General features: G+C 34.2%; 1 protein-coding gene across 1 annotated transcript; it reads left to right on the forward strand.

Moving 5' to 3' along the window:
• The first annotated feature begins 586 nt into the window (after positions 1-586).
• LOC137398193 (uncharacterized) lies at positions 587-13,638 on the forward strand. Its single transcript, XM_068084300.1, has 10 exons — positions 587-605; positions 4,007-4,157; positions 4,903-5,077; positions 6,228-6,326; positions 7,991-8,065; positions 8,296-8,359; positions 8,728-8,784; positions 9,701-9,848; positions 12,577-12,644; positions 12,902-13,638. Exons 1-10 carry the CDS (start codon positions 587-589, stop codon positions 13,066-13,068), a joined length of 1,023 nt encoding a protein of 340 aa, XP_067940401.1. The 3' UTR covers positions 13,069-13,638.
• The last annotated feature ends 651 nt before the right edge of the window (positions 13,639-14,289 follow it).

Genomic DNA, 14,289 nt, shown 5'->3' on the forward strand with positions numbered 1-14,289 from the left:
CCCAGTACATAGCTCCCAATCCTGAAAGTAAACAAAGAGATCCTAGTACATGACTCCTAATCCTGAAGGTAAGCAAAAAGATACCAGTACATGGCTCCCAATTCTGAAGGTAAGCAAAGGGATCCCCGAGTACATGGGTCCCAATCCTGAAGGTAAGCAAAGAGACCCCAGTACATGGCTCCTGATTATGAAGGTAAACAAAGAGATCCTAGTACATGACTCCCAATCCTGAGGGTAAGCAAAGAGATCCGAGTACATGACTCCCAATCCTGAAGGTAAGCGAAGATATACCAGAACATGGCTCCCAATTCTGAAGGTAAGCAAAGGGATCCCTGAGTAGATGGCTCCCAATCCTGAAGGTAAGCAAAGAGACCCCAGTACATGGCTCCTGATTCTGAAGGTAAACAAAGAGATCCTAGTACATGACTCCCAATCCTGAAGGTAAGCAAAGAGATACCAGTACATGGCTCCCAATCCTGAGGGTAAGCAAAGAGAGCCAAGTACATGGCTCCCAATCCGGAAGGTGGGCAAATAGATCCCAGTACATGGCTCCCAGTCCTGAAGGTAAACAAAGAGAACCCAGTATATGGCTCCCAATCCTGAAGGTGAGTAAAGAGACCCCAGTACATGGCTCCCAATCGTGAAGGTAAGCAAAGAATTCTACGGGCATGAGTACTCGGTTCGTGTGTTACTACCTCCTTTGTGTATTAACATGTGTCATTTAACTATGTTATATAGCTAGCCTCTAGCTGCCTAATCGAATATGTTATATAGCTGCCCTCTAGCTGCCTATTTGAATATGTTATGTAGCTGGCATCTAGCTGCCTAGGTGAATAGAAGTGTCGGCTTGATGTTCCAGTGTCTTGCACGCATATGTTAGACCAGTGTATCTATATATGGTAGACCAGTGTATTTATATAAGATAGACCAGTGTATCTATATATATTGTACCAGTGTATCTATATATGGTAGACCAGTGTATCCATATATGGTAGACTAGTGTATATATATTTATGTTAGACTAGTGTATCTATATATGATAGACCAGTGTATCTATATATGGTAGACCAGTGTATCTATATGTGGAAGACCAGTGTATCTATATATGGTAGACTAGTGTATCTATATATGTTAGACTAGTGTATCTATATATGTTAGACTAGTGCATCTATATATGATAGACCAGTGTATCTATATATGGTAGACCAGTGTATCTATATATGGTAGACCAGTGTCTCTATATATGGTAGACCAGTGTATCTATATATGGTAGACCAGTGTATTTACCTATATATGTTAGACCAGTGTGTATATATATGGTAGTCCAGTGTATCTATATATGGTAGACCAGTGTCTCTATATATGGTAGACCAGTGTATCTATATATGGTAGACCAGTGTATCTACCTATATATGTTAGACCAGTGTGTATATATATGGTAGACTAGTGTATCTATATATGGTAGACCAGTGTATCTATATATGGTTGACCAGTGTATCTGTATATGGTAGACCAGTGTATCTATATATGGTAGACCAGTGTATCTATATATGGTAGATCAGTGTATTTATATATGGTAGATCAGTGTATCTATATGTGGTAGACCAGTGTATCTATATATGGTAGACCAGTGTATCTATATATGGTAGATCAGTGTATCTATATATGGTAGACCAGTGTATCTATATATGGTAGACCAGTGTATCTATATATGGTAGACCAGTGTATCTATATATGGTAGACCAGTGTATCTATATACGGTAGACCAGTGCATCTATATATGGTAGACTAGTGTATCTATATATGGTAGACCAGTGTATTTATATATGGTAGACCAGTGTATCTATATATGGTAGACCAGTGTATCTATATATGGTAGACAAGTGTATCTATATATGGTAGATCAGTGTATCTATATATGGTAGACCAGTGTATCTATATATGGTAGATCAGTGTATTTATATATGGTAGATCAGTGTGTATATATATGGTAGTCCAGGGTATCTATATGTGGTAGACCAGTGTCTCTATATATGGTAGACCAGTGTATCTATATATGGTAGACCAGTGTATCTACCTATATATGTTAGACCAGTGTGTATATATATGGTAGACTAGTATATCTATATATGGTAGACCAGTGTATCTATATATGTTAGACTAGTGTGTCTATATATGGTAGACCAGTGTATCTATATATGGTATACCAGTGTATCTATATATGATAGACCAGTGTATCTATATATGTTATACCAGTGTATTTATATATGGTAGACCAGTGTATCTATATATGGTTGACCAGTGTATCTGTATATGGTAGACCAGTGTATCTATATATGGTAGACCAGTGTATCTATATATGGTAGATCAGTGTATTTATATATGGTAGATCAGTGTATCTATATGTGGTAGACCAGTGTATCTATATATGGTAGACCAGTGTATCTATATATGGTAGATCAGTGTATCTATATATGGTAGACCAGTGTATCTATATATGGTAGACCAGTGTATCTATATATGGTAGACCAGTGTATCTATATATGGTAGACCAGTGTATCTATATATGGTAAACCAGTGCATCTATATATGGTAGACTAGTGTATCTATATATGGTAGACCAGTGTATTTATATATGGTAGACCAGTGTATCTATATATGGTAGACCAGTGTAGCTATATATGGTAGACAAGTGTATCTATATATGGTAGATCAGTGTATCTATATATGGTAGACCAGTGTATCTATATATGGTAGATCAGTGTATTTATATATGGTAGATCAGTGTGTATATATATGGTAGTCCAGTGTATCTATATATGGTAGACCAGTGTCTCTATATATGGTAGACCAGTGTATCTATATATGGTAGACCAGTGTATCTACCTATATATGTTAGACCAGTGTGTATATATATGGTAGACTAGTGTATCTATATATGGTAGACCAGTGTATCTATATATGTTAGACTAGTGTGTCTATATATGGTAGACCAGTGTATCTATATATGGTATACCAGTGTATCTATATATGATAGACCAGTGTATCTATATATGTTATACCAGTGTATTTATATATGGTAGACCAGCGTATTTATATATGGTAGACCAGTGTAGCTATATATGGTAGACCAGTGTATCTATATATGGTAGACCAGTGTATTTATGTATGGTAGATCAGTGTATATATAAATAAAACATGAAATGAATAAAACATGAAAAACAAATTGATTAATTAAATAAATTAATGATATACATTACACATACATTGTACTGTATTGTTTTATGTACCAGTACACACGAGTAAACTAAACACTTGAATTTTTTTGCCAATGTAGGTTTTTCAGTCCCTTCTACCTCCTTGCCATTACTAAATGGTTGTCTCCTCTTGAATGCTGATCTCGTGCATGGCCTCGAACTCTTTCAAATCGGCAGTTTTAAGCTCCTTGTGTTTGCTTTAACAAATTTCTTGATTTTAATATCAATAATCGCAATTGGTAATTGATTGCAACCATATTTCTTGGCAATATTAACAATACAGGGCCTTCTTTCTATTTATTTATGACCTCTAATTTTCTTGTCATAGAAATCATTGCTCCTTTGTCTTGTAACGTTTGTGTCAGTGTCATATTCCATAGCTAACGAATTAAATATAGTTACTTGTAGTTATATACGTTTGCTGAATTAAATATTTGGATGTTTATTTTAACATAAACATGTTAAAATGTTCTTATTTCTTTAAAATGTCTAGTATTTTATTATTTTTAACATAAATATGATTGTAATAGCTGAATGCCTGGCATTTAATGGATGTTAAACTTTCGAAAAAAAGATTTACTACAGGTAGACATGCGGTTCTTATTTCTTTAAAATTTCTAGTATTTTATAATAAAATTTGTTGTTATGTATTTATTTTATTGGTTTAATGAAGTTGTGAGATATTTTTCTCTTTTAACCTCAGTAGTTGCTGTTATTATTATTATTCAGTTAGTAGTTGTTTTTTGTAGATATGGTGGGAGGAGATAAAGTAACTATTTGCATCGCCCATACCGCAGATCTGCCACCAGAGTATCATAACTTTGACTTGGTTCTCCGTTCTGTACTTGAACAATACTTCAATGCAGAGGTTATTCTATATACAGGAGATCTGTCTGATGAGTGAGTATCACAGAGTTCAGTGATGCCAGTCGATGTAAGCAGAGAGCAGTCGTAGCCTAGTGGTCTAGCATGCCTGATCTGTAAACAACAGGTTCAATTCCCATACCTTGTGACAGGAATGACAGGTGGAGCTACTGGGCATGTCTCCAGCTGTGCACTGGACTCAGACATGTCCAGACAAGTCATGTCATGCCCAGTAGCTGTCGTTCTTCAAGTTGGATTGCTCACAGTTAGACATACTGTATTTGGTGCACTGTAAGTCACTCCAGAATGTAAGTAGTACTAGCCATGAAATGCACTCTAATGAAGTAATATAAGTGACAGTGGAGTATAAGTGGCCACTTTAGACAGCTTTATTTCCTAAACACCAACAACAAATGTTAAAAAAGTTACTCACAATTATAGTGGAGCCAACAACAGGCTGAACAGTATGCATACACTACATGACACAACTGAGCATGTTAATATAATACGCATACACTACATGGTAATACAGCATGTTAGGGATTATTCTGTTAGATATAGCATAAATAACTTGCTTAAAACTGGTAATAATCTGTCAATAGTTTCACACATAACTCACTCAGAAGTATAAGATGCACTCCTGGCCGAACTATAAGAAGTCACCACATATAGTTCAGAAAATATGGTAAGCATTGCATCATCAATCAGCTGACCAAAGCCGCTTATACCTAGCCAATCATGTCGGAGATTACAAACTGTACTTGGTTGCTTAATCTTGTAGGGAAACATACAAGAACTGTGACTATGTGGTGGTGCTCTACTCTCCCAATCTTCTCATCACATATTGTCTCTTTCTACGGAATCCAGAAGAAGTTCCAATGGAACAGATGAGAGACAAAGCTGTCCTTGACCTCTTGCTTACTCCTCAGCCATCTTCCACTCCAGCTGTATTATTTGTGAGTTATTGTCTTTGTACCTACTTCTCAGCTAGCCTCAGCTCTAGTTGTTTTATTTGTGAGCTGTATTCATTGTAGGTTTCTTACACCCACCCCTTCCTTTTAGACTCGACCCCTTCCTTTCAGACTCTTTTTCCTTTTAGAGTACATCCCTTTCTATGCGCTGAATATTCAGTTGTAAGAAATTTTTTGTTTTAAACATATTCACCTAAAAGTGATTGCTTGATCAGTTTTTCTTCTGTCCTTTTTTCGACATTTGCTTTCAATCTAACAATTGGAAAGTTCCAAGGCTATACAGATAATTGATGAGTCAACGAGGGAAAACCTGTTCATTTAGGTCTCTTGTTAGGTAACCATGGAACCAAAACTTTCTCTGTATCCATTCATTCTCTCCCTCCTAGGAGTCATTCTCTCTTGGCCATATTCACTCTCCATGTTTTAAAATTCAATGAAACGATATTGTCTCACACATGACCTTGTCAATAAACTAGAAACTGATAATTACCTTATTTGGCTTCTTCTTTGTTTCTATTTTTGTTAAAGATAAACTTACACAATTTTTTTAGTTCATTTCCTCCAAAAGTGTCGGTATTTTCTATCATTTGTGATTGTTTGTGATGTTTGATGTGATCTGACTACTAGAATATTTCAGATTAAAGTTCATAAAACTTGATCACGATTAAAATGCTCAGAAGAAAAAAGTGAGAAATGATGTCACTAGTTGTTATCGTTGTGATAGTTGATATCGGCTATTGTGTTCAAGTTGAAACGTTGTGCATCTACATGTATATTCTGTCGGTTGATCGCACTTTCGATTGATCTGATTATTTTAATCGATATGTAGTTTTATCGATTTTAAACTTGAAACATCCTGACAGTCAGATGACCTCAAACATTAAAAGCAATCACAAATGATAGCAAAATACCGATATTTTCTGATAAAATTTACTAATTTACTACACATTTTGGTAAGTTCATCTTCAGCTAATTCTGGTGGATAAGATATGCAGTCTGGCTTGTAATAGCAGAGAGTGTTCACTAACACCATACACATTTTCATCTCGCAATCAAACAAGTTTTCTCCATGTTTACAAAAACACGCTTGAGTGGTCTCATTGTAGTAAATACGAACATTACATTTATTCTTCAGGTTGCGTTCGAGAACATCGCACTCAGGAATGTCAATGATTTGGTCAGCAAAAACTCTAGTCTTGCTATTTTTAGATTTCCGAATGACCTTCAACGATTTGTAAGTTATTAAACTCATACATAGAGACATATTTATAGATAATCTATGGATAGTTTAAAGAATAGCATTTACTTGGCTGTCAGCTACTATCAGATCAAGGAAACTTGAAACTGTGTCAAGTACAAGTTATTCTTTGACCTAATTATTCTTTGACCTAATTATTCTCTGACCTAATTATTCTTTGACCTAATTATTCTGTGACCTAGTTATAGCTTTAGTTTCGTACTTTATGTTCAAAACTATAAATTAGCTTTATTTCAGTAGGTATGCGTTAAACAATTATTTACTTCAACATTTCTATTAATATATACTATATATTATATATGTTTACTATGTATATTATTTTGTTATATTATTATTCACGTTATTTATCATACTTATTTACATGATTAATTTATTATTTATATACTATTATGTATTATTACTTGTTTTATTTTTCCACGAGCGAAGCGAATGGTTGGGAGATTTATGATAAATGCACATGTGCACACAACTCCCAAAAAATTATCCGTTAACAGCATGACCAATCCCTTGTACCGAGATCTCTTCAACAAATTTAACAATTTTTCTGTAGAGTCGTTCAAGTATAATAATGATACAAAACACATGTAAACCTATTTAAATATGTTACTAAGCCTTTGAAAGGTTACCCCAATATCCTAAAACTAACCCATCTGATCGGATGACACATAAATAGACAGATTAATTCGGCCTAAAATTGAAATGGAAACTTGAAGCCTTTTTTAATCGAAATTAAGACCGGCTAACGAAACGCCAATAAGGCCGTGCGACAAATAGTATAACCATTAAGTTGTCCAAATTTCACGAGAAAAATGTGCACATTTCACCAGTCTATAGCATTGTCTAATTGCTGAAGGTTTCTGTAATAAACGTAGACTGTTTGAGGCGTAGACCAATTTACAGGTACGAAAATGGGGTACACAGTTTATCAGCCTACGTTTTTGTCCGATTACTGAAGGTTTTTAAATTATTTAGAACATTAGCCAGATTTCTTTGCAACTTATGTACAAGCTAGGGCCGAACTACAATGCCCATTGATGACGAGAACATTTTTTTTATTTTGTTCCGGTTTGCAGAAAACTTTCAGACACATGAACGCTCATACTTGCTTTCTGTTAAAGATCGCTATCAAAACCATTCTACATTCAACACAACCAACTTTCAAACTGTGTATATTACACAGCAGCTTGCCATTTTACTTCTAATATTGCATTTCAGAGTTATAATAAACATATTTCCGTATTACTATTATATTCCATATTTCCTTAAATTTACATTACAATAGGTTAGGCCTACAGCTTTAATTAATATTTATTTTATTGTTGTAAAACATAGGTTTGAGATAGTAGTCTCTGTCAATTCCTGCTGACAACTACTTTTTTCAACAGCCAGCACTACCCTTTCTTTTTTCCATTATCACTTATTCCATAATCAGGTCGTGGGCTGTATGACAGGGGAATTTTTAGTATATATTATATACAGCTCATATATTTTTTATTCCAGTTGTCTGTATAGATATCCATAATTTGTTTAATAATCCCAGTGTAATGTAGGGTTGCTCTATTGTAATCCATGAAGTTCTTGGTTTAGTCACGTCTCTAATGATTTTGTTTATGATTATGGGAGTTACACTCTCTTTGTAGCTAGCTGAGTTGTACCATAAGGGAAGTAACCTCACATTGAAGCAATCTATGACCTACTTTGAAGAAGGCCCTTTAGTAAGTACAATTTAGCTACCACTCAATTGAACCCTTCTATGGCTGTCAGCTCTCATAGACATAAGCATCGAAACATATCCAAGGATGCCAGCTCTCATAGACGTAGGCATCTGAACCTATTCAATGATACCACCAACCTTCATAGACATAAATAACTGCATTTCTCTATTTTGTGTAATAATATTTGGAGGTCGGTTAAGCATCTTTTTAACAGTTGTCTATTCTTGCAGAAGACGCCTCTGATAGATGCCATGTTTAAAGTTACTTCCATCACTGACTCTGGACTAGGAGGAGGTAACTGGCTTTAGTCTACACTCAGATTCTAGGCGGAAAAAATCTATATCGTAGTTTATGTAAACTTTTATGCTCAACTGTTACTGGTCACTCATAGAGCTATCATTTATACTTATTATTCACAGACCTATCATTCATAGAGTTATCATTCATAGATTTATCATTAATAGATTTATTTCCCATAGATTTGTCATTCATAGATATATCAACCACAAAGGGTTAGTAGAACTGTCAATCATGGAGTGGTTATTGATAGATTAGTTTGACTAAATGCTATTTACGAGTTTGCATGCATGGAGTTGTCATCTAGGAGTCCTGCTCTTATTTACTTATCATTCATTGAGTTATCATTTAAGTTATTGTTTTAGAAGTCCAAGAGGATGTCCGTACTATTAGAACTGTTGACCAACAAGATGACCGGATTGGTGAGTTTGCTAGTCGTTATGTGATACACTGAGGTGCTTGTGGAATCAACGGTTAGATCATGTTTTTAGTTTGTTTTCACTATTCTTTTTGTTAATTATTAACAAAAGGCATTAGGCCAAGCGGGTACATTGCTATCCAATGGAATAATTGTCGTCATAATTACATCAGTTACAATACACTTGGCAATCTGTTCAATCTTCCAATCTGTTCAATACATGGTTTAGCATGTATAGAACTAGAACAGATTGGCAAACAAATGAGCGGCTATTATTTTGTGGCTGTCTCACTAGGTTGCTGTATCCTGTCATCTGCTCATGTTGCTTAAGTTCAAGGCCAACACTTTGATAATACGATAGACAGATGGCTACAAGGTGCGAAGAAGCCCAGATAATAAGATTGAGGAAGCTCGGCTTAATCAAAAAAGATATTAATTAATTCAAATTTTTCACACGCTTGAAGTGCTTAGAAAAATACTATTGGTTGTTGCTAGTACGCTTGAACATCATGATTGTGTTGGAGATCATTACGAGTAACAAAAACTACTATTAAGCTGACATCAGACATGACTTTATAGTATCTAGACTAGCCTAAGTTACTAGCTTACATTGCTCATCTTCATTAGGTAATTATTATATTATTGTGGAACTCCGGGTATTCAGCTAGTCTATGATAAAGAAGCCTCCTTTGCTTTTAGCAATTTACCTTTTTCAGCTGTTGAGGTAGCCGTTGTATCACTTGTAAGAGATAGTTAGGCTTTATTAGTATTGGTCTTGCTTATTTAAAAATATTTATTATTAATAATTCAATAGCCATTGGTATTCTATAACTACAATAGCTACAGAAATTCCATGGGGTACAATAGTTGTGAAATCTTCATTAGCTTCACTGCCACAAAGCTTCTAATGTGTCATACAGAGATGGCTGCGGAACTGGATGTCCCAGCTTCAGTGTCAAACTCTACTACTTCTATGGTTTTTGAGCAGCAATATATCCAGGATCACCAGGATTCTTCGGAGGTTAGACAGCCCTCCCAGACTCCATCCCAACCAGTTCATGAATATTTGTAAGTGCCTTATATTTGCTGTTTGTGTTATTTCCTTACCTTAAACAATAGTGTCTGTGAGACCCATGGTGGCGATAGACAAACAGTGCATTGCCGTAAATTTATTAACCGATATACTTGTGTGCATGAATATTCTAGAAATCTGTCTTGCATGCTTCTAGGTCAATACACTGTTTTCCATTATGCGGATTAATGCAGGAGTTTTGTGAAAATTCAGGAATTCTGCGCCAAAGGTCATAGTGTCACACTCCTGGCTCGCTTAGTAACACATGCTCAAATCAAAATAAAAATGATTAAAGTGTGGAAAATGCTTAAAATGGAATGGCTTGCGTGGCATTTTCTTGCCCATCATTCACAAGTGCCATTTCCATCTTTTGCAATGATAAAACCTGCAAGTCAAGGGAGTAACAAAACTCACTTGACTTGCAGGATTTTGATTTTGGGGAAAAACAACATCATAGAAATAACGTGCTGCAGACTTACTGTCGCTGAATTAACAACATCATAGAAACATAGTGTTGCAGACTTACTGTCGCTGAATTAACAACATCATAGAAACATAGTGTTGCAGACTTACTGTCGCTGAATTAACAACATCATAAAAACAAAGTGTTGCAGACTTACTGTCGCTGAATTAACAACATCATAGAAATAAAGTGTTGCAGACTTATTGTCGCTGAATTAACAACATCATAGGAAAAAAGTGTTGCAGGCTTACTGTCGCTGAATTAACAACATCATAGAAATAAAGTGTTGCAGACTTACTGTCGCTGAATTAACAACATCATAGAAATAAAGTGCTGCAGACTTACTGTCGCTGAATTAACAACATCATAGAAATAAAGTGTTGCAGACTTAGTGTCGCTGAATTAACAACATCATAGAAATAAAGTGCTGCAGACTTACTGTCGCTGAATTAACAACATCATAGAAATAAAGTGTTGCAGGCTTACTGTCGCTGAATTAACAACATCATAGAAATAAAGTGTTGCAGACTTAGTGTCGCTGAATTAACAACATCATAGAAATAAAGTGCTGCAGACTTACTGTCGCTGAATTAACAACATCATAGAAATAAAGTGTTGCAGGCTTACTGTCGCTGAATTAACAACATCATAGAAATAAAGTGTTGCAGACTTAGTGTCGCTGAATTAACAACATCATAGAAATAAAGTGCTGCAGACTTACTGTCGCTGAATTAACAACATCATGGAAATAAAGTGTTGCAGACTTACTGTCGCTGAATTAACAACGTCATAGAAACAAAGTGTTGCAGGCTTACTGTCGCTGAATTAACAACATCATAGAAACAAAGTGTTGCAGACTTACTGTCGCTGAATTAACAACATGGAAATAAAGTGTTGCAGACTTACTGTCGCTGAATTAACAACATCATAGAAATAAAGTGCTGCAGACTTACTGTCGCTGAATTAACAACATCATAGAAATAAAGTGTTGCAGGCTTACTGTCGCTGAATTAACAACATCATAGAAATAAAGTGTTGCAGACTTAGTGTCGCTGAATTAACAACATCATAGAAATAAAGTGCTGCAGACTTACTGTCGCTGAATTAACAACATCATGGAAATAAAGTGTTGCAGACTTACTGTCGCTGAATTAACAACGTCATAGAAACAAAGTGTTGCAGGCTTACTGTCGCTGAATTAACAACATCATAGAAACAAAGTGTTGCAGACTTACTGTCGCTGAATTAACAACATCATGGAAATAAAGTGTTGCAGACTTACTGTCGCTGAATTAACAACATCATGGAAATAAAGTGTTGCAGACTTACTGTCGCTGAATTAACAACATCATAGAAATAAAGTGTTGCAGACTTACTGTCGCTGAATTAACAACATCATAGAAATAAAGTGCTGCAGACTTACTGTCGCTGAATTAACAACATCATGGAAATAAAGTGTTGCAGGCTTACTGTCGCTGAATTAACAACATCATAGAAATAAAGTGCTGCAGACTTACTGTCGCTGAATTAACAACATCATAGAAATAAAGTGCTGCAGACTTACTGTCGCTGAATTAACAACATCATGGAAATAAAGTGTTGCAGACTTACTGTCGCTGAATTAATTTCATGTCTGTTGAGCTTTTGTAATAAACTACTGTTTTGCGAGACAAATGAGCCCTGGTTTTATGATCTTTACTTCATATTTTTAGCTATGGTAACAAAACAAGAAAAATAGATGCTTTTGAAATAATATATTATTTAACGAATAATAATTTAAAATACATAAAATGAATAATAATATTATATTTTATTTATAATATATTTTTATCTATTGATCATATATAATAATGTAATATACATGTAATAGTTTTTAATTATAATAATATACAATAAGTTATATTATATATAAATATTTTATAGATATTTATGAAATATTTTTTCTTAGTTATATATTTATTACATGCAATATAATAATAATAAAATAATATAATATATTAAATGTTTTCCGTTCTACAAGCCTTTTTCTAGATACTGAAATCTATTAAAATTGCATCAAGAGATGATTTGGGTTATAATTAGAACCTAAAATGTGGCAGCTTTCATATTATTATATTATTTCATATTATAAATTTGATCTATCAATTAGCTACCAAACAGATAGGTTTCTGCTCAACTTGTCACTCCTGTACTATATACACGAAGGATAACATATTGTTGGAGTTTGTCATAAAGTATTCTAGGAGTTTGTCATATTTCAGGGGTGTCGGGATGCCATTTGCTCCACCGGCTCATCTTGTGGTCATAAATGAAGCAAACTCGAATAGTGGTAAGGACAGCTCTCTGTAATATATCATAATAATTTCTTTTAGTGAACCATGTACCAAGTTTATGACTAAAGATAGTCAGGCTTAAACATACACTTGTTTTCTATACTGTTGCAGGACCATTTCATTACAAAATATATCTTATTTTCTTTGTAAAAAGATCTGTTATAACGAGTTGGTTTGGATGAGTCTTTTCACAGTCTCTGTTTATTTCAAGATTGTTCATTGTAAACATCATCAATTCTTTAATATTTGACAGTACTCACTGGTGACTCTGCGGATGCTGACCCTGAGTGCAGACACGGCAGCAATGACCTCCACTCTGTCTCATCATCTGAGGACAGTTTTATGTGCTCTGAGCTGACTCCATCCATGTTCTCCAGCGCTGCTCAGGCATCAAATCGCCTTGAGACTATCAAGTGCTGAGCACTTGAAAAAGAACCACACAGAACTGGAGTTGTTCTCTCAGGTGCTACAAGCACTAAAGTTCAATCCGAAGATTAACGAATTATTTTTGATAATAAACCGTCGCTGTAGTCTTTTTTATTATAAATTAGCCTTTGCGAATTGTGATTTATTTTTCAAAGTTGCAATACGGGTTCATATGAGTTGTATTCTTGCCAGCTGAAATATAAAAACACTGTTTTTCTTTATTAAACATATGCAAAGCTTAAAATAACCTTCACTTGCGCAACAAAATTATCAAAATAAACTATTTTTATTATTGACAGTCAGTTTAATGGTAAAGCTGGTACATTTAATTATTCCTTATTTCATAAAGCATTAAAAAATTAACAAATTAAAATTAGCAAATAATTACTAGCACTTCTGTATCCGCTATTCATTGAACTGGGAAAACTGTTTTTTTCGATCATTTTTTGATGTATGATTCAAATTCTTTGATATTAACATACTTCATGCTATATTCATGTGTCAGCTTTTTTCAGATTTTTAATGTTTTTAATTTTTTATTGCTATGAATTGCAGGGAACAACATTTCACTCTACGTATTATATATATGCACGCCATATACATTGTATATAGATATATAAATATGTATAAATTTATATATAAAATTACATATATAAAAAATATACATATGTATTTTATTATATATACATATAATATTCTTTATTGGGCAGTCTATAATCATATTTTATAGAAAATATGTTTTATATAATTATGGTACAACAAAAAAGAAAATTAAATATAAATAGAAAGAAATATATGGTTTAACTTTCCAGCCAATTGGAATGAATATTGATTTTAACATGGTTGTTGTTACGTGAACTTTAATATTTATGCCTGATTATATCTATGCTGAAGTTATTTTTATATATTTACTAAATTTCTGTATAATTTTTAACTTCAATGCTCTGCGTGATTTCAGGACTTGGATCTTGATCTATAAGGTTTTGGTCGCTTTATATAACAGAGTGGAAATGCAATTCACATTGATTGTTATCTGTTATTTGTTCTTTGATTCGTATCAAGTTATAAAAATAAGAAGGTGAATAATATCAACATCTGGTTCTTTTATTTCCAATGGTAGTTAAGGGTGGGTTCAGCAGAATAGCTTCCTGACTTGCTGGTACCCTTAACCGAGACGCGTAATCTGGCTTCTCAAGTTAAAAAATCCATGATAAG

This window comes from Watersipora subatra, chromosome 6 (assembly GCF_963576615.1).
Source record: "Watersipora subatra chromosome 6, tzWatSuba1.1, whole genome shotgun sequence".
Taxonomy (NCBI): Eukaryota; Metazoa; Bryozoa; class Gymnolaemata; order Cheilostomatida; family Watersiporidae; genus Watersipora; species Watersipora subatra.